The 20,881-nt window shown below is 49.4% G+C and overlaps 1 protein-coding gene across 1 annotated transcript in view; it reads right to left on the bottom strand.

Annotated features, from left to right (window-relative positions):
* LOC121159516 (O-acyltransferase like protein-like) overlaps positions 1-20,881 on the bottom strand; it is a 43,431-nt gene that overhangs the window by 13,163 nt on the left and 9,387 nt on the right. The window contains exons 4-8 of the mRNA XM_040984673.1: positions 15,551-15,692; positions 13,812-14,038; positions 8,727-8,906; positions 8,190-8,292; positions 3,053-3,148 (exon numbers count right to left, since the gene is read on the bottom strand). Of these exons, the coding sequence (XP_040840607.1) occupies positions 3,053-3,148; positions 8,190-8,292; positions 8,727-8,906; positions 13,812-14,038; positions 15,551-15,692 (748 nt within the window). The remainder of the gene's footprint in view (positions 1-3,052; positions 3,149-8,189; positions 8,293-8,726; positions 8,907-13,811; positions 14,039-15,550; positions 15,693-20,881) is intronic.

Here is a 20,881-nt window from a genome sequence, read left to right as displayed (position 1 = left end):
CGCCTGCCTGTCTGCTCAGGCCTCAGCCACATGGGGGCCTGCCATGCTGGCATGAGGCCTTGAAGGCTGGCAGCTGCTCCCGCAGCTCTCTGGCTCAGCGTTCCCTCCACCATCTGTCACCTCTCCTTCCCTTGGTCCTTGCCCCAACAAGCAGCAGCACCCACTCCCCAGGGTGCTTGTTAAAATACAAGCTTTGAGCCAGGGGGCCCTGGTGGCGCCAGGCCAACACTGCTGTGAAGTCATGCCCAGAGGAGTAAGGCTATAGGGCGATGAACAAGAAACACAGATTCTAGATTGGCCTCTGTTTTTCACAGCCGGCAGATCGCAGCATTTCCCCCTCTTGCCTCTTTTGTCACAGGAGTTCATGATTCCTGCCAAAGAGACCAATGGGAGCACAGCTCAGAACAGCCCAAGTCGCCTGGAAATGTACATGCTACATCCTGTCCGAATGGGCTGTTCAAGAGCAAGAAGTGGGATTGTAGCCCTGAGCTGGGGAGGTGTGAAAGCTGGCACTCGCATCCGAATCTGGGAAAAGTCCACCCAAACTAGATGCTCAGATCACGGCATCACTTTCAAGAATCTACGCCATAAATACACAGAAATGCGTGTGCTGGGCCCTTCAAGAGGGCCGTGGTTAATCACATGGTGGAATAACCACACATAGACTCCAAAAAGTGTACAACTGGGCCTGGTGCAATGGCTCAGTTGGCCTTTCCTCCCCTTTCAAGTGCTAGGATCCCCTAGGATGCTGGTTCTAATCCCGGCTGCTCCACTTCCCATCCAGCTCCCTGCTTGTGGCCTGAGAAAGCAGTCGAAGACGGCCCAAAGCCTTGGGACCCTGCACCCATGTGGGAGACCTAGAGGAGGCTCCTGGCTCCTGGCTTTGGATCGGCTCAGTTCTGGCCATTGTGGCTACTTAGAGAAAGAACCAGCAGATGGAAGCTCTTTCTCTCTGTCTCTTCTCTCTGTATATATGTGTTTCCAATAAAAATAAGTATTTTTAAAAAATTTACACAGACCTTTTTCAATTTCATTTTCCCACCTACAGATAGTATATTGTCTTAATGTTTAAGAGAGCCACAAAACCTGCAAAATCCTTCTATGCCTACTAACGGTGACGTTTCAGGTACGGGGGGGCCCCATGCAGTGCTGTGTCAGCTTCGAGTATCTGTAAGGTAGGTCGTTCTCTGCTAATAGAGAAGAGGCCCAGTTGAATCATTCAGTGTAAAAGCCAGGTGCGAATAGTTCGACTGATGGTACCACCTGTCCAGGGCAGGGTAAATGCTTATCAATCCAGGGGACATTTCTGCCTGAACCCAGATGCTGTCCTTAGGAGAGAGCCCGGAAGGGATTCTTGTCATGTGAGTTCTGTAGGCCACTGTGACACCTGCTATTATTCTGCTTAGACCCCTCTCTCTATTTACCCCTGCAAGTTGGCCTTTGGGATTTTCCTAGAACTTGCAGCAGCTCCCAGCGGCCTCCCGACTTCACTCCCCACACACTCAGTGTCTTTTCTTTCCTGAGCCACAGTGACTATGTAAAGGTGAACCTGCCCACAGCCTAGGCGGCCTCACTGCCTCTCACTCCACGCACACCATCGCACACTTGTGGTCTTTGGGGGGGGGGGGATCTTCAAACATAGCCATGTTCCCCATCAGGACCTTGAGTTCTGGTCCCCACCCCCAATTGGGTCATTTTTTCCCTCACAGTGTTGGCTTTTCATGGAATATTCTTTTCCTTCCTTCAGTGTCCTAACTGCCCTTCCAGGGGGAAGTCCCACCTCGCTTTTCTCTCCAAGCTATCACCTTAAGGTGCTTAGCATCACTGACCCATTAGGTATGTATCAGACGCAGCATCCAAGAGCCCCGTATTTACTATTCATTGTCTGCCTCTGTTCATGAGCCTTTAACTACATGCTGGTTTGTTAAAATGCTGACACTTTTCTACTTTTAAAAGCAGAGGGGCAAGCATTGGGCGGAGGGGCAGTCTCTCTCTGAGCACATCCCACCTCCGAGCGTCGGCTTGCAGTCATTCCACCCTGGCAAGCAGCAGATGGCGACTGAGTGCTGAGTCATTGCCACCCACATGGGGACCTGGGTGGGGTTCCCCAGCTGCCGGTTTCAGCCTGGCCCAGCCCTGGCTGATAGCAATATCTGGGGACTGTTTGTCTTTCAGTTCCTCTGCCTTTCAGACTTCACTGAGAGCCAAAGTCATGCATTCTTCTAAGTCCCCTACACAGCCGCAGTCCTACAAGGAAAGCACACTCTATCCTTTGTTACAGAGATGAGGGGGCTCAAGCCCAGAATGTGGGGACACCAGGAGTCCCCCAGCTGATTAGTGAAAGACCCAGTGCGCAAGCTCAACAGAGGCCCAAGAGAATCCACTCTCCCCTGGTCCATTTTCTTTAACCCCAAAGGTTGTTTCCACACTTCTCCTTCCCACTTTGTGACCACGTGGGGTAACGAGGAGTGCTGAGCGCCATTTACCAGCGGAGCTACATGGGTGCAAGTTTCCTTTCCTCCTGACCACTGACTGTCGTGTTGTCACCGCTGCTCTGCCTGCGTGGTACGGTACTCTGCTCAGACACTGCCTTTATTTCTGCTTCACCCAGCCTCGCGTTCCGGAAGGAGACCGCCCTCCCCACTCCTGACAGCTTCAACCAGTTCCTCTGGTTGAATGAGAGATCTTATTGTTGCTGCTTTCCTAGCAGAGAAAATGGACTTACAGGAGCCTGTTGCCACTCATTTTCTAGCACAGAACTCCTGTCAAATATACAAGCCATGGAAATCTGACACTGTATTTAATATGATCTATGACTCATTAGCTGAGTAATAAAGATATTCCTGCCAGTGGAAGACAGCAGTTTTCATGCTGTCTGTCATAAAAGAAATGTAATCATCTTAAAGCAGCAAAAGTTTACTGAATTTAAGGAAAAACTATTTTTATCAATTTTTTTCTCTTAAAGTTCTTTCAAAATAGGGCTAAACACTGAACAAGTGAATTATTACATTGCGATCATGAATTGAGGGGTTATATATTTAAATAAACCTACCTTAGAAGGCGATTGAGCAGGTATCTGCATATAACCTTGGGTGTTATTCCTTCATTCTCATGCATCTTTTGAAATGACCTTGCGCTTAACCAACCACTAAGAAAAAGAAAGAGCACAGGAATGGCTCATCAATTTGGTTGTCTCGATCAAGACAGAATAAGTTACCAGCAAAGCACCTGCAAGTCTTAAGGCAGTAGTTTGTTCCTGCTTGTGCTGTGTGCCCCCACCGGCCAGCCGGGCTCAGCATCTTCCTCACCGAGACCGGCCGATGGAGGAACCATGGTCTGAGAGTTCACCAGTGATCGTGACAGACAAGAGAGTTCTGCAGGGGCCTGTTGAAAGCTTTCCGCTTGAGAGTTTTAAAAGCCTTGTCATAATGGCACTACCAGGCACCTCAGGTTGGTTAGCACCAGGAATGTCAACCACCCAGCCACAGGGGGCCAGGAGAGTGGAATGTCGCCAAGTGCCTGGAGGACAGAGAGCCAGAAATAGCTGACCAACAATGCTAATGAACCCCATGTGGTCTTCCCCAATTATGTTAAAGCCTTCCATTTCTCTAGCACCTATTTTTTAAAGTACTTACCTTTCTTCATCTATGATAAACTACTTAGCAACAAATGTTTGTTGAATGAATGAGAGATCTTATTGTTGCTGCTTTCCTAGCAGAGAAAGTGGTACCCAGAGGTTGTTGAGGAGGTTTCCTGGGCCTGGCACGATGGTTCAGTGGCTAAATCCTTGCCTTGCAAACGCTGGGATCCCATATGGATGCTGGTTCATGTCTTGGCTGCTCCACTTTCCATCCACTCCCTTGCTTGTGGCCTGGGAAAGCAGTAGAGGATTGCCCAAAGTCTTGAAAGAAGCTCCTGGCTTCAGATTGGACCAACTCAGCTGCAGCCATACAGCCACTTGGGGAGTGAACCAGTGGATGGAAGATCCTTCTCACTGTCTCTCCTTTCTGTAAATTTGACTTTCCAATAAAAACAAATAAATTTAAAAGAAAAAAAAAGGAAGGGGGAGGGGGTTCTCACAGTCACAGATGGAATTCTTCACCAGCATATCCCGTTGATATTCATTAGCCAGATGTTGAACTTCGACACTGAGGTCATGCCTTTGAGTTAGAGCTTGACAGCAAGCAGGTCTATAAGTTTCCCAACCTTTTGACATTTGTATCAGTGATGCTGTGGGTGTTTCCCCAAGGAGCATATGCATTTCCTATTGTAAAAAAGTGTTTGCTGTGTCACATAATGCAACGTAATAAAAAAAAAAAGTGTTTGTTAGAAGAGAGTTGGAAGAGATCCCAGAATATTGGTGAATACCTTTATTCTCTGCCTGTTAGATTTTATTTAAAAAAAAAAAGATTTTATTTAGAGCTGGTGCAGTGGCATCTTCCACACGCAGCACCAGCATCCCATATGGGCACCAGTTCGAGACCCAGCTACTCTACTTCACATACAGCTCTCTGCTAATGTGCCTGGAACACAGCAGAGGATGGCTCAAGTCTTAGGGCTCCTGCACCCACATGGAAGACCCAAAAGAAGTTCCTGACTCCTGGCTTAGGATCAGTCCAAATGTTGTAACTAGCCATTACGGGGAGTAAACTAGCTGTTGAAAGATCTTGCTCTCTTTAAACATGCCTTTCAAATAATAAATCTTTAAAAAAATTTTTAAATTTGTTTGAAAGGTAGAGTTATAGGGGGTAAGGGAGGGCATAGAGAGGTAGATAATCCATCTACTGGTTCACTCCCCAAATGGCTCTAATGGTTAGAGCGGGGAAGGGGTGGGTCCGAAGCCAGAATCCAGGAACTTCTTCAGGTCTCCCATGAGGGTGCATGGGCCAGGCACCTAGGCTGTCCTCGGTTGCCCCCCCACCCCACCCCCACACCCAGGGAGCTGGACTGGAAGTGGAGCAGCCAAGACTCAAACTGGATACTGACACTGTGGCTTTACCTGAACAATATTTATGCAGACATCTCAACGATGCTCCAAAAAGTGGAAGAAAGTTGCCAGTTCTGATTTCATCCTCCTCTTAATTGCAGGAAAGGATGGATTGGGGTGAGCTTTTCTTTGCAATGAGACTGGAAGCCCCTGTCCCAGCACAGTTACTAAAGCAGCCGGGGTCTCTGTGTGCACTTCCCAACCTTCAAGTTCATGAAGACAAAGCACCCAGAAAAACTGACAGGAAGATGGACTATGAATAAGAATGGATACCAAGGGCTGCCACCCAGAGGCCTTGAACACACACACAGAGGACATTATGCAATAGGAAAGGGTGATGTCAAATGAGAAGTAGAAATGGGTTCCAGGCAGTTACTAGTCCTTAAAGAGAATCAGAGAACCTTGGCTTTAGTGCATGAAGACCAGTGATTCAGTGATAAAAAGTGTGGTTTTCACCCATGGGGCAGACTCCTTCACCCTCCAGAGGCCACCGCAGGTCCCTGCTTCTTTGTTCCACCTGCCTGACTAGATACCCAGTGGTGCCAGGAGCACTGCTGGTCTGTCTGCCAACTGTGCACTCTGTCCCCCACCTGTCTAAGCTGCTCTGTTGTCACCTGGTTCACCCCCTGCTGTTCTCATGGGCAGATCTCTGCACCGCCCCCCACCTCAACCCCTGCTCTTTTGTGGCAATGCTCAAGACACTCTCACAGCACAGCCTTGAGATGAAACAAACCTCTCCCATCAACAGCCAGCACGGCTCTAGGGCCTGGTGACAGAAAGCATCCCTGCCTCACATTCCATCATTGACAGACACACTAGCAACCAGGTCATTGAAGGTGGTTTTACAGTATGTTTGTCAAGGAGAAAAGAACCAGGTCAGGACAGATGAAGTAGAGACTGCTGCCTAGGTCCATCTTAAACAAGGGAACAGAGAAGGCCTAGCTGTGAGGACTGGAGGAGGAGAGGGACACTGGGTTTCAGGGAGGGGAGATCCGCAGGATACCAAGGGGGATTAGTAAATCCCTGCTTCCTGCCTGCCTGCCTGGGACCAGTTCTTTCCTAAGCTCAGGGCTGTGAATGGCATGACCTCATAGACTGCTGAATGGGAGCCTTTGTGCAAACGTGGCTCAGTTGCCGCTGCTGGCACTGTTGGCCATCAACAACATCCATCAGCTTACCCCTTGCTCCTCCACCATTCCCAACAGGCCACAGCTGTGCCTTGGCTGTCTTCCCTTTCACCGACTGCTGTGCCCTATAGGCTGTGCAGCTCTGCTCTCCTTCTCTTACACACAGGTCAGTGTCTGCATCTCCCATTGTCCCCCCTCCTTCACCAGAGGCCTCCAGCTGAGAAATCTATGGACTGCTTCTGTGGGTGTTCAGCTCCCCAGCATCGGGCCCATGGGCCACACCCATCCCATGCCCCCAGCGGCTTGCTTCTCTCGGCTTCCTGGTTCACATGGGGTCTTCCTTGTGCCCACCAATGGATGGTGACTCAATTTCAGACTCCTCCAGCTCCTCCCTTCCTCCCCAGTTTCTAAACGTTGGAAGAGCAGAAATCCTAGTGTTCACCCTGAATCCGCCATCCCTGCTGGAGTAATCAGATCAAACACTGCTTCCCGTCTGCCAAGGACTTCAACATTCACCTTCCAACCTTGACTTGCCCTGTGATCTTTAAGCTTCGGTAGCTGCCTGGTCACCTGACAGCTTGATGTCAACATCTTAATGTCCGAAACGAAAGCTGGACTTTCCCTCTAACTCTGCTTCTCTTTGACTCTTTCCCATCACAATAAATGCTTTCACCATCTGCTTTGATAACTGGAACCACAACCTAGCAATGTTCCCAGTTCTTCTCTTTTTGTTCATATTTCACATCCCAACCACTCATTTCTGTCCTTCTTAGTCTGTTAGTCACCCAGGGGCCAGAGCAAAAGTTTTGAAAGTAAGTAACATCATACTACTTTCCAAGCTACCACCCATGCCTCCAGGACGCCACTGCTCCTGCCCTGTCTTTCTGTTCCCCTCCCTCCCTCGCTGTCACCAGCACTCAGCGTCCCTTCTCAGCCTCACACGAGGTTCCCTGACTTGACTTGGCAGTGGTTGCTCTAGTTGATTCCTCTGCCTGAAATCTTTCTTCTCCCAGATTCCCCATGGCTGGCTTCTTCATGCTGTCCTGTTTCCTTCCCAATATTTTATCTGACTGTTCTTGTTTAGTAGCCTGACCTCAGCATGTGTGTTCACACTGAAGGAAGCACCCCAGGAGTTCCTCCTTTGATCTCCCCATTGGTTAGAGTGACGCCTAGCACACAAGCAAAAGTGTTCAGGTAGGGGCAGCTGGACAGCTGAGTGTGTCCCATCTGCATGCTCTCTCTCTCTCTCTCTCTCTCTTACTCTCTCTGAAGGAAGGGGGATTTTGCCCCACAGAGGTGAACAGGACAGTACAGTGGCTGACACTGTGGGGGCTAGCCCACACTGCCTGGATGTGGCTGCATGTCATACATTTCCACCATCAAAGAGGCCAGAAGGAAGCTGTGGCTTCCAGGAACCCTGAGGGGAGGGGACAGGGCTGGGGGAGGATGCTTGGTGGGCATTGAGCTTCATTTGGGGGCGATGAAGGTGTTCAGGAACGAGTCAGACATGATTGTGCGTCACCGTGAATGTACTAAATGCCACTGGGTCATGTACACTTCTGGGGGCACTTTTATGCTATGTGAATTTCAGCCAAAAAGAAAAGAAGGGAACTTCAACATGGCGCCTTCTGATACAGGGGTATTGCAGGGATTAAATGAAAAGTACCTCCTAGACAGACTGACATCTAACGAATAATTAATAAATGTTAGCTCTTAGTAGCTAATTAAACAAACAGAGCATTGTGAAATGTCACATTGTTTTCTTAAATTCTCACTTTCACTGTAGTGAGAATTGGAACTTTCTTTCCAGGTCTACCCTTGTCTGTGAAGTAGAATTTGAGAAACAAGACTGACTAGTGAAAGCTCCGTTGTGTGAGCCAGTCTAACTCATTTATTAAATGGAGACACAGATAAGAGTGGCCTGTGAAAATCATACTGTGTGAAAAGGGACAGAAGCCAAGGCCCCCGGTGGGTGGATGTGGGCTCTTGGGCTTTGCTCGCAGACAAGGGCAGCACAGACAAGCACACAGATCCCAGAGCAGACAGCAGCAGGTGCCCAACTCTGACCTCATTACCTGATCAGGAAAAATGTGTCAACCCCGAGATAGAAGGGGCCACTTCGAGAGCACAGGTACAGCGGGTTTTTAAGCACCTTGGTTTTCCATTCAAGCACATTATCTGTAAGAGAAAAAATCATGACTGTTTGTGTAACAGCAGCCAGCTCCACTGTTTACAGGGAGCCTTTGGCCCAAGCACCAGGGAGAAAGCCGGGAGACAGGGAGTCCATATCAGCACACCGGGTTTATTCACGCTTGCCTGTTCCTGCTAGCTTATGGCTTCACTGAGCAGCTCATCGGGTGGTGAAAATACGGCACTCAAGGCTCCCTTGTTCCCCTGACAGCAGCTGCCTGATTCATCCTAGGAGGAGCTGAAGTCGCCCCTTGCACACTGGCATGGGAAACCCACTCATGGGAGGTCCTGGCTGCCTTGAGAGCAGAAAGGAGGCTGCAGGCAGGGAGGACACCAGCCTCCCACCCCAGACCCTCACATGGCTGTTCCACCCCAGGGATTCCGAGTTCCCCGTGTGCTTCCAAACTGCAGGCTTTTCGCACCCAGAGACAGCCACGCCGTCATCTGGCTGGTGTGTCCCGAAATGATCCAGAGCAGACTGAAGACGCGGAGGCCATTCAGGACCGGGCAGGTGCCTCCTGGCATTTTTGCAGCCCAGATGGCTGGCGCATTCTTCTGCCAAGAGAAGCACTGCAGAGCATGGCTCACCACTCCTAGAAACCCTGGGTGAGAACAAAGGTGTTAGTGTCCTCCGGAGCCAGACCTCTGCCCCTCCTTACCCCCGCCGCCCGGCCACGCTGCCCTGAACAGGAGCCGAAAGAGCACCCTCGTGACCTTGGTCCTGTGTCAGGGCTCTTGCTCCAGCCCTGGACAGCTCAGCTCCGGATCAATCCGTGATTTTTGTTTTTTCAATCCTGGTTTCCTTCCTCTTCTAAGCCTTGACTTTCCTTATAGGTATGACCCGAGGCTGGTGCCCCACAGTGCCTGGTACAGAATACACTTCCCAGGCTCAGGCCCAGAAATGCCAACAACTGACCATCATCCTTTTATGCAAAGAGTTAGAGAAAGGAACATGTAGACACCAGTAAGAAACCACTGGATCTGTTAAGCCGCATGTCCCCTGCAACACCGCCTGGGGCTTTTGGCCACTTACAAAGCCCCACAGCAACGAGTGGCCCCGTGAGCCGGGATATGGAGCCTGTTGTCAGATGCTCCTGGCTTCTTTCTGGTTGGCACAGATTAACCCTGTGACCCGGGACAAGTGGATTAGCCTCTCTATGTCCCATGTCCACATCTACACAAAGAGGATCAAAGTAGATCTGCTTTTGCTCACAGCAGTCTCATGAAGAACCAACGAGATAATGTCAGTCAATCACTCTAAGGAAGGACCCGCCGAGATTCAATACTCAGAAGATCACAGCTCCACCACCAGTCAAGACAGAGCGGTTCACCTCCGCCACTGGATGACTTCCCTTTAATGTTTAATGGAACTAGACCTAGCCCAAGTGTCAGGAATGGTCAAACAGCAGCTGGTTCCAAGAGACATAATTTTCCCCTGGACAGAGCTTAGCACCTGAAACATTGCGGGTGCCCACAAATCCTTACAGAATCAAAACTTTGTCATCCAAGAGAGTTGGCTTAGCACCAAGCCCTGGAGATCTAAATCAGCTTAAGTTGAAGAATGCAATTGCTTAGTATTTGAAGGTCCACCTATAAAGAGGAGTTTTCCGAATTGAGTCACCTGTTGTGACTGCAGCTGCCTGAAGCCACCACACTCATTTAGAAGGGTTCCACACTCACTGGAAACTGGCATTGAACATGATAAAATCAGCAGTTTCCCCCACCTGACGGCACCTGGCTGCTCTCCAGTTTCCTATGAAGTCACATGGGGCCACTGAGGGACACAGGCCCTACATTCTGCTGTGTTCCAGAGAATTCTGTAGCATCCCACCATCCCACCCCCCCACTCATTTCTAATAGGCAAAAATTTTTGAAGGATTATTGTTACGATTCTAGAATAATGTCAAGTAGCTGACTTGGTACCTCCTAGGCAAATAAGTAGCAAGGCTTTTTTTTTATTTCAAATATATATAAGCAATGTTTAGTTTTAAGATTAAAAGTCTCACATTTCAAGTTCTTAAATGCCTTTCTAATGTGTACATTTTCTTAAAGGCCAAGAAGCCTGCATATTCTTGTAGCACAGGTGTATCCTTTAAATACTTCCATTTCTTTTTGGGGTCTTTTTGTTTTGTTTTGTCTTTAATTGGAAAGGAAGGTTTACAGAGAAAAGCAGAAAGAAAAATCTTTCATCCACCGCTTCCCTTCCCAAATGGCTGCAATGGCCAGCACTGAGCTGCTCTGGAGGCAGAAGTCAGGAGCATCTTCCAGGTTTCCCACGTGGATGCAGGATCCCAAGGCTTTGGACCATCCTGCACTGCCTTCCCCCGCCATTAGCAGGGAGCTGGATGGGAAGTGGAGCAGCCGGGACACAAACTGGCACCCATAGGTGAGCTCCTGGCACTCTGCTTGCAGGTGGAAGATTAGTCTTTTGAGCCACCATGCCAATGCCAAAGAGTTTCATTTCAAAAGCTGTTTTGAAATGATTGGAAGAACTGACAAAAATTAAGTTACAAATGACAATGCTTAACCACCTTATCTTTGGAAGAGCACTCTAAAGTGACAAGCACTTGACAGATTAATCAAATATGTCAGTTTTCCCAACATACAAAATGACCAAGCTGTCCCTGTTATGGTCCCCGCATCCCTTGTCAGAGCTCCTGGGTTCCCTTTGTGTCTCCACTCCCCACCCTGGCTTCCTGCTAACACACGTTCTCAGGGGCGCAAGGTGATGCTGCAGTTGAGTGCTTGTTACTCATGTAGGAGACCCAGAGTTTCCAGCTCCCAGCTTTGCCTTGGTCCAGCCCAGCGTTTGCTAGCCTTTGCGAAATGAAACATAAAAGCTTTCTGTGCTATTCCCTCCCGTTTGCTTCTCTTCTGTCTGCTTTTGAAGGAATATAAGTTTTTTTTTTTTCAAAAAAAAAAAACAGTTTTTAAAGGGAAAAATATTCTTCACCACATTCTCCCACAGTTTCCCACCTAACTGCAAGGCAGGCTCATGAAGAACCACACTAAGCAAGCATAGCAGTTAGCTGCATGCTGCAGAACCAGAAATGGAAAATGCTCCACTTGGCTGTGAACTTCTAGAAAGCACAGGCACCCTGTGTCCATCTGACTTGCTGGTGACTGTAAAACAGCAAGGAATAAAATGCCAAGCCTTGCTGTCCCTCCATTTCCATATCCAGACCTACAGGAATGTGACATTTTACCTCTGTTGGCATTAACTACTCCAGAAATCGCTATGGTAACACATCAAGAACACTCCCATTTTGAGACCACAGTTAAATATAGCTGCTGAAAAGAGCTAATGTAATGCTAGGGTTTCCATCCTAGGCAAGTGGGGAGTGTGTGTTTGTCTCATTTTGGACCAGGGACCTAACATTTCAGTGATTGGCTTCTGGCACCATACCAGGTATATCTACCTTCAATCCTGTGACCTGATCTTAAAATACAGCTCGTGTGGGGGTGAAGGCTGGGGCTAGTGAGCTCCTGGCCGCTGAACTGAAGCATGTGGCATGAGCCTGGGACCCAGCAAGCCTGCTGCCTGCTCAGCAAGTTCCACGGGCCCCAGGCCAGAGGCCTCTGCTCTTTGCTTCCCCAAGGACAATAAGGACAAGAAGAATGAATCTATAAACCCCATTTTACACAGAGAGAAGCTAAGGCTCACACAGATGAATCTTCACTAAAGATGGAGTTAGCAATCAAGGGCGAGCTGAGGGGGCTTCTAGGTGTGTGCTCCGTTCGCCTTGCCACCGTGACTGAGGCCGGTCAGAGGCAAAGCGAGGTCTAGAACCACATCAACATGAGAAGTGTTGGAGGGGTTCTGAGATGCAGGCAAAGCTACCAGAACTGTCTTCAATTTCTGACATGGCTGTAATTTACTCACAGAATATATTTATTCTTCAGCCCCTCCATGGCAGTGCAAAGGCCATGGGTGCAAATGTCGTAGTAGCAGGGACTGACCCTTGCTCAGCAGCCTGGCAATTAAACTTTTCCCTTCACAGATGGGTTCAAGGGCAGGTGCCCTCTGCTCATGGTGCCTCTGGCTTTGGGGAAGAACTTTCCCTGTTCTGAGCCTTCTTAAAGCATGTCTGGCATCACCTAGAAGTAGTCTATGTTTTTCTTGTTGGGACTATTTGCTTGGTGTTGCCCCTGGTTTGATCTGTGCCCTAAAATCTGAGTTAGACCTGAGAAACTCTGCTGTGTGTGCACGCCAGATGACCACCCCAATGCCACTTCAGCACATTTGTCTGGTCCATGCTCTCAATTTCTGTGAGAGCTTTTGTCCCTTCAGCTGGCACCTGGAGGGATAATTATGTAGATGTGCAAGCATCATTTCACACATCCTAAGGTTCAGTGCCTGATCTGACGCTCCTTGTGTGAGATGCATACACAAGGCACTTCAGAAATTTCTGGGAAAGATTTAAAGAGCAAGCACTGACCTGGTGGTGGGAAGCCATGTGGGACACTCGCATCCCATGTCAATAATGACCAGATTCAAGTCTTCCTTCTGCTCCCTGTTGCGGCTTCCTGCTAATGCAACACTGGGAGGCAGCAGGTGCTGCTCAAATAGTTGGCCCTGCCACCCACATGGGAGACCTGGGCTGAATTTCCAGCTCCTGGCTTCAACCTGGGTCAGCCTAGCTACTGTTAGGCATTTGGGAAGTAAATCAGTAGACAGAAGATTTCTGTTTGTATCTGTCCATCCATACCCCTACTTCTCAAATAAACATGTAATTTTAAATGTTATTTTAATTTTTAATTCATTTTAATAGATTCAATATGGATGTAGATAGAACTTGAAGGATGTAATGAGATTCCCTTCCTCTTTCTCTCTCCTGAATGCGTAATTTTTAAAAGATATGTTTAATTTGGTGCAAAAGTGTTGAGATGCGTGTGTGGTTTTCTCACTGTGTGAATACTGGGAAGACCCCTGTACCCTGCGTGCCTCGCAGGCAGGCAGATGGATGAAGGCCGTGGGCTTAGCTCCTCCCTGGGACCCAGCATGGTGTGGCTCCCTGCAAGCCAGCCTGTCGCTGGGGGATGCTGGGCTGCTTCTGGCTTGGGTAGACTAAGGAGTTGGTGAGGCATCCTTGCTTCCTCCCCAACCCACCACCCCTTGGCTCCATTTTGCAATGTAAGCCCATTTATCTTGCTGGTGGCAAGACATGTCTCTGAACTATGTGTGTTGCTGCAACAGTGAAAACACAGTGGCATTGTGGGATCGTTCCTAGACTGGTTAATTGCCATGACGCCCAGAGCTGTGTTCTACCCTCAGCTGCACTGCAACACTGGGTATTCTACTGAGGACAGAAAGCAGCTTTGAGCGGCCTCGCATTGCCCCAACATGGAGACAGGAAACAAAGGTGGGACTGTGAAACCCTCCACCAGGACCATTAGAAGCAGTTGTACAGCAGTTGCACATTCCTGAGACTCCAGCCCTGCAAGAAGTGTTTTCCAGCTGCATGCTCATTTATGTCACCTCCGAAGTGTCTTAGTTTGATGCCTACTTTTTCCTCTGCTTGGGGCTCCTGGCGATGAGAGAGGGGACAGCCCGTCTGTTGGTCCAATTTCATTTCTTTGCTCATCGCTGTCTGTCTCTCTCCAAGGCAGACTCCCGTAGGTGGTAGAAAGGGCTGCACACCTTGCCAATGTCCCAGGGACTGATCCCCATGCCCTGGCTGCCACATAGATGGTCCCAGCCAAAGGGAGGGTGAGGCCCAACAACACAATGAACCTGCAGACAGAAGACAGCATGACAGTGAAGCCTTACCTCCATGACACCAAAGTGAGACGCAGAGAAAACAGCCCTGTGAGAAACAAGACCACTGAATGTTGACATGAGTGGGAATTTAGAGGTGGGCATTTGGAGCAGTGCTTGAGACAACTGCATGGGACTCCAGCTTTCTGTATCAGAATGCCCAGGGCTGAGTCCTGGCTCCTGTCCTGATTTCACCTTCCCAGGAGGCAGCAGGTTATGGCCCCAATACTTGAGTGTCTGCCTTCCACAGGGGATACCTGGATTGAGCCTCTGGCTCCTGGCTGTGACCTGGCCCAGCCCTGGCTCTTGCGTGCATTTGGAGAGTGAACCAATGAATGGGAGATCTCTCTTCTTCTCTGCCTGCCTATCACACAAGAACAGATTTTTAGTGAGTTTCTTAGCTGGGAATGATGTTCTAGAATAAACGCCATGAAAAAAATGCAAAGGACAAAAAAAAATGAATGGATTTTACTTGACTCCATATTATAACCATAAAAAAATGTGAACAAAGAGCTACCAAAACAGTGAGGGAAAAATTTTCAGCTGATTTGACTAAGAATTCTCATCTTACCCTATTAGTCACATGCCACTGGCAATAGGGAAATGTTGCTGCTGGTGTCTTAGGCAGTTCTGTCCTTGCGCTAACACTGAGTGTGCTTATGTAAACCCAGAGGGTATGGAGGTCAGGTGACTGGACATGGCCTCTGGGCACAATCAAGAGCCATGACCATGAGGTGGACGGAGGCTGCTGCTGGCATTCACAATACTGTGTCAGATGATTCAAGGGTTGTGACCCAGCAATTCTCCTTGTATTTACTTTTTCCCAAGCAGCAATCCAAGATACAAAAAAGAGGTAATGAACCAAATTGCTGCAACCTGAGGGAGAGGCAGGGTCTCAAGTCCTAGCCATTCATCTTGGGTGGTCCCACAACAAGGGAACAGGCATGTTTGGGGACAGAGTGCATTTCCACAAGGTTCTGAAGCCCAGTCACATGGGAAGTAGTGAGTGGTTGGCCTTCTCCATGAAACCTTCCATAGTCTCTTGTTGACAGTCAGTGCGATCTCTTTGTGTCTTGCTCTGCCCTGACTTCTTTAACTACCTACCATAGTCTGGGCAGCGAATCAACCACAAAAACAGCTTCCTCCCATTCTGGAGAATGGCAAAGGCCAAGGCACTGGCAGACTCACTGGCTTCACTTGCTGGCTCCTGGGTGGTGCCTTGGGACAGTCTCCTCATAAGGTATGGAAGGAGCTAGAGAATGTTCTGGAGTCCCATCTTTATCAGTCTCTCCCAAGTCTCCCCTCTCCTAGTGTCAGCCCCTTGAGGGTTCAGTATCAACACACGATGTGTTACTTAGAGCCCAGGATGGAACTGGCCAGCACCTGTTAGTGGATGGAAAGAACTGGCCAAGTTCTAGGGAAAGAAGCTTGCAGAAGAAGCCTCAACAGCCAACAGTCCATCAGGGTCCCTGGGGTGCCTGGACTTACAGACATATGGCAGCAAATGCATCCATGGAGAACTTTCCAGCAGCACATCTGGCCACTCCCCAGCCAGGAAAGGAGGAAGAATTCATTGCAAACAGAGAGAGGGAAGGAGCCAGAAATGAAGTGTTTCTGAATCTCAAAATACCTACCGAGAGAGGAGAAAAAAATTGCATCAGTTACTTGAGTTTGCAATGATGCTCCATATGCCTCCAAGCACATTCATTTCTTTCATTTCAAAATAAAACCTGGGGCTGGTGCCGTGGAAGAGTGGGTTGAGCTCCTGCTTGCAGCACCAGCATCCCATATGGGTGCTAGTTCTTATTCCAGCTGCTCTACTTCCCATTCAGCTCCCTGCTTATGAGCAGAGGATGGCTCAAGTCCTTGGGCCCCTGCACCCTCTTGGGAAGATCAGAAGCAGCTCCTGGTTCCTGGCTTCAAACGAGTCCAGCTCTGGCCATTGTGGCCATTTGGGGAGTGAACCAGCAGATGGAAGAGCTCTCTGTCTCACCTTCTCTCTGTAACTCTGCCTTTTTAATAAAAATAAAATCTTGATGTTACACAGGTCAGGGAGCACTTTTACTACATAGTCTGCTTCTGTGTCTGGGGCTTGTATGGACACAGATTCAACCAAAGACAGGTCAAAGTTATTTGGGCAAAAATTGCCCCTGTATTGAATGCTTATTGATTTTTTCTGCTCATCATTATTCCCCAAACAATGCAGTAGCAATTACATTCCCAGGTGCAAGCAAGCTGAAGATGCTTTAAAGGGCTCAGACAGTGCAGAGATTAGAGGAAAAGACTGGCATTTTGCACAAGAGACACGAGCACCCAGGGATTTGCAGCTCCACGGGAGTCCCAGCACCCAGCCTCTGAGGGTCCAGAGTGAGTACTGTGTCTGATTCACAGATGAGATGCAGAACACACAGATGCTGAGCTGGGAACTCAGCTCGTGGGAAATGGGCCACACTCTCCTGGATCCTCAGCCTGCCAGGACTCTCACATCCTTGCCAGCTCCTGGCTCTGGGAGCAACCAGACTAAAGAATGCACCAGGGCCGGCTCTCATCTGCTTGTGTACAGATCTTGCCCACACTGGTGATAAACGGAAGATGGAAGGACTCAAAGAGTGCCCTCCATCCTGCCAAGGATGCCATCTGAGTTAATACCAGAGAGCATCCATTTAGGACGTGGGCCAGGAGTTGCTGGAAGCAACGCTTTGTGGGGCTCTTGCTGGTGACACAGGGCAGCTGTGGTGAGCTCTGGGAAGCCTGCGGTATACCTGAGTAAGGGATAAGTCCATCTCAGCTTCCTAAGGCAGCAGCGCCAGCTGTGGGCAAGCCGTTTTTGCTTACCTGGAGAGTAGATTAGTGGATGAAAGATCTCTTCTCTCCTCTTAGCCACATAACTCTGCCTTCCAAAGACGTAAACAAAATAAAACTTTAAAAAAAAAAAAAAAGCTCATTTTGGTGCATAAGCACTTTGGAATACTCATGTGGGTTAGAAAGCATCAGAGCCCTGGCTACACTTCTGGCATTACCAGCTTTGGCCTCCAGTTACTTAGCCTTGACCATTACGCCTACAAGATCTGGAGAAAGAGTACAGGGGATGGTTCAACAAGACACTCCTGCATCAGTTCCTGGCCCTCACCCCACTTCTTCCCACTTGCTCCTGCACTCTCGGGTGCTGTACACAAAGGTCTGTGTCCAGCCTCAGCTCCACTGTTGCCTCTGATGGTCACTCCTGAGAAATGGGCTTAGGGCAACCTAGATAAGGAGCGCTGGGTCCTAGAGACTAAGATTCAAAATGAAGGGAGCAGAAGCCAAGTGGCTGCATCTTCCTGATCATTTATCTCCCTTGGAAGAGACATAGAAACAGCCTATAAACAGGGAGCTGGATCTGAAGACAGCCCTGTAGACAGCCCACTCTCTTCCTCCAGAAAATCCACCCAGTCTCCTGCCGACCCTAAGACTCTATACAAAAAAAAAAGCTGGATAGAGTGGACCCTGCCCCAGCCCTTCCAAAAGCAGCTTCGAAGGACCTTTCGTAGAGACCCCTGTGCCCACACTCCACAGAGGAGTGTCACAAGCATGGGGCCAGGCCAAGGCTGCAAGCATAGGCTGCCACGGACAGTGTGGGCTTCCTGGGCCTGTCCAGCCGCACATCATGGTATGAATCATCTGTGTCAGAGTCCCAGAGACAGATGACCACAGCAGCCCCAGGACAAAGTGGCCCACCCTGGCCCTAAGTTCACCAAAGCCAACAAAACCACTGGTGCCTTGTACCTTCAATCGACCTCAAGGATCTATGTTCAGAGAGGCGGCTGCAATAGAGGCACTTGTCTTCACGCAAGAGAGAATTCGGGGTGGGACAGAGCATGGTGGCAAACAAGGTAGCAAGGCTTAATCCTTCAGGATGAATGGGAACTTCTGCAAACACAATCTAAAGAGTTTAACCCAGCGTCCGTTCATGCTGGACAAACAAGGCTACACAGTTTAATGGAGAGCGTACACCTGACATGCCAGGCAGGCATCTCAGGAAAGACTAAAGGGCAGTCTGTATGCAGACAGGGGCACGTAAGGGCGTGGGCTCCAGTTCTGCCTGCCCTTTCTCCTTCCTCACACACTCTTCTCCTGGGCAGAAGGGTTTTCCCTGGGGGAGATAGGCTGGGACCACCTGTCAGGCTATTGGGGAAGGGGCAGGATTTTGTAGTTTAAATACTGGGCTGCTTCCAAGGCTGCTACCTCCCTTTCCAAGGGTGCTTTGTTTACCTCCAGCCCCTCTCACCACACAGGCTAATATCCTGTCTAATATCTACACCAGGCCAAATCCCAGGTCTGCACAGGACTGTAGGAAACTTTTGATCTGATTCCCACCTCTGCACTGATGTGGCACCCGCTTGAGCCCTCTTTATCAAAACCCTTTCTCCTCTCTCCTCTGGTCCACAGGCTCATTCCTGGCACACAACCAGAAATCGGGTCCTCAGTTCCCAACAGCGTTTCCTGATGACCCAGGCACTCTTGCTAACTAACTGTTTGGTTTCCTGAAATGAGTTACTCCCACATGCTTTGATGTGGACACGAAAGTGTGATGCTTCATACAAAGACCAGATAGATTATTGCTCAGTACTTTCTGAATTCAATTGAGAACAGGAAACAATATCCTGTGGAATGCTTTGGATTCCTTTCACCTCTTTGTACTGTGAAAATGGCGCTATTTCTCCCTGGGTGCTTGGTGAATCTATAAGAGTTGGGGGAGGGGGAGGCGGTATCATCCTTTGCACCTGCGGCACCATTCTTCTACGGGGTGGGCCTAGTTATTCCAACAGGTAAAGATGAAAAGAGAGCAATTCAGGGTTTACTATCAACAGCCCTCCCAAAGTATTATAAAATTTCCAGCAGTGGACCCAGAGTGGTAGCCTAGTGGGTAAAAGTCCCTACCTTGCACGTGCTGGGATCCCATATAGGGACCGGTTCTAACCCCAGCAGCCCCGCTTCCCATCCAGCTCCCTGCTTGTGGCCTGGGAAAGCAGTTGAGGACGGTCCAAATCCTTGGGACCCTGCATTTGTGTGGGAGACCAGGAAGATGCTCCTAGCTTCAGATTGGCGCAGCTCCGGCCGTTGCAGCTGCTTTGAGAGTGAATCAACAGACAGAAGATATTCCTCTATATCTCCTTCTCTCTGTAAATATGTCTTTCCAATAAAAAAAAATATAGAATAAATCTTTAAAGAAAAAATTCTAGCAGCACCATTGTTGAGCACATCTGTAAGGTTGGACTACGTAGCCGGGCAGTGTGAGTCTGCACCAGCTTTGCCAACCCAGCGTCAAAGGGATCCCTCAGACAGGCCCCTGCCTTTTCAGTTCTTGTGCCATTCTGTCTAGACAAGGGTCCCTGGCCTCACAGTGAACCAGGGAGGAAATGACTAGCATCTGCAGCATCTGTTGAGTAGGCGCTAAATGCAGGGCACGGCTGAGTGGCCCGGAGGCAGCTTCTTCCCGGCTTCCTGGACCAGGAAGCAGATCTGGTAATGCTCTAGGCTGAAATGAGTCATCTCAGAAAGGCTCAGGTCCTAATCTCTGGAACATGTGACTGTGGCAGAAACAGAATCGCTATGGAGGCCATCGACTCAACAGGAACGGGGTCAAGGTCAGAGTGGCCCTGGTAGCCATCATAAATGGAGTCCTTGTAACAGGGAAGTCTGGATACAAAGGCAAAGACAAGCACCATGCAAAAGGGAGGCAGAGACCAGAGTGATCCACCCACCAGCAGCAAGCAGCAAGCGGTACAAGCCCCCGCTAAGGAGTAGCACAGACGCACAGAACCAGTGGATCCTAGCGGATCTGACCTCCTCAGCACCTGGGCTCCAGACAGCCAGTCTCCAGAACTGGGAAATTTCTCTTGTTTCAAGCCATCCAGTTGTGGTCTCAGAAAATGGGCACAGGTAATGGTGCTCATTGGCACGGATCTGCGTTTTCAGGGAGACGGGCTCTCCTTGGGCTTCATAACCTCCACATCCAAGTTGGCCGGCAACTCTGCACTCTGGTGTTCCAAGCTTTTGTTCTCGGAACTCACGTAACACCCTTTGGGTGACATTTTATAGCATCCCAGGATAAGGGCTTTGCAGTGTTTTCCCCTAGGCGTGGGCCACAAGCCACGCATTCTCTGCCTTCTTCCGCAGTGCAGACATGACCCCTCCCCGGCCCACCCCCTCCCGACTCTTCTGCCCGGCTGAGTCAAGAACAGGCCCACAGTTGCTGGTGGGGCTGCTGAGCTGGCTGTTCCCACATCCGCAGAGGGAATCTGGGCAACTACATCAAAGCACTTTGAGGACTAGCTGAAAAATCCCTTCCAGATGAGCACTGTGCCCCTGAGCAAAGATGCCTGCCTTTCCCTGCCTCCGTGCCAAGGTTCGAGAAGCTGCGTTGGCCATGAAGACTAAATGCTGCTAACATCCCCCAGGTGAGCTGAATTCACCCAGACCGTGCCTTTCCTTCGTCCTCTTCCCCAGAGAAAACCTTCCCTTTGTTTTTCTCCAAATTCTGCTTTCTCCAAATGCCTAATTTTCTATAACACTTTTTTGGGGTTTTTTTTTTTTTAATTTTTTGCTTATTGGAAAGGCTGAGTGAGAAAGGCAAAGAGCTTCTGCTCACTGGTTGCCTCTGCAGATGTCCATGGCAGCTGGGCTGGGCCAGGGTAAAACTAGGAGCCCAGAACTCCACCCAGATCTGCCGCATGGGGGCAGTATGCAAAGATTTAAATGGTTATCACCTGCTGCCTCCCCCAGGGAGCACTTCACTGGGAAGCTAGATGGAAAGCAGAGCTGGGACTTGTACCGAGG

The sequence above is a fragment of the Ochotona curzoniae genome, unplaced genomic scaffold (assembly GCF_017591425.1).
Source record: "Ochotona curzoniae isolate NIBS_2020 unplaced genomic scaffold, NIBS_Ocur_1.0 contig_43, whole genome shotgun sequence".
Lineage (NCBI taxonomy): Eukaryota > Metazoa > Chordata > Mammalia > Lagomorpha > Ochotonidae > Ochotona > Ochotona curzoniae.
This window is presented reverse-complemented; position numbering and strand designations above follow the sequence as displayed.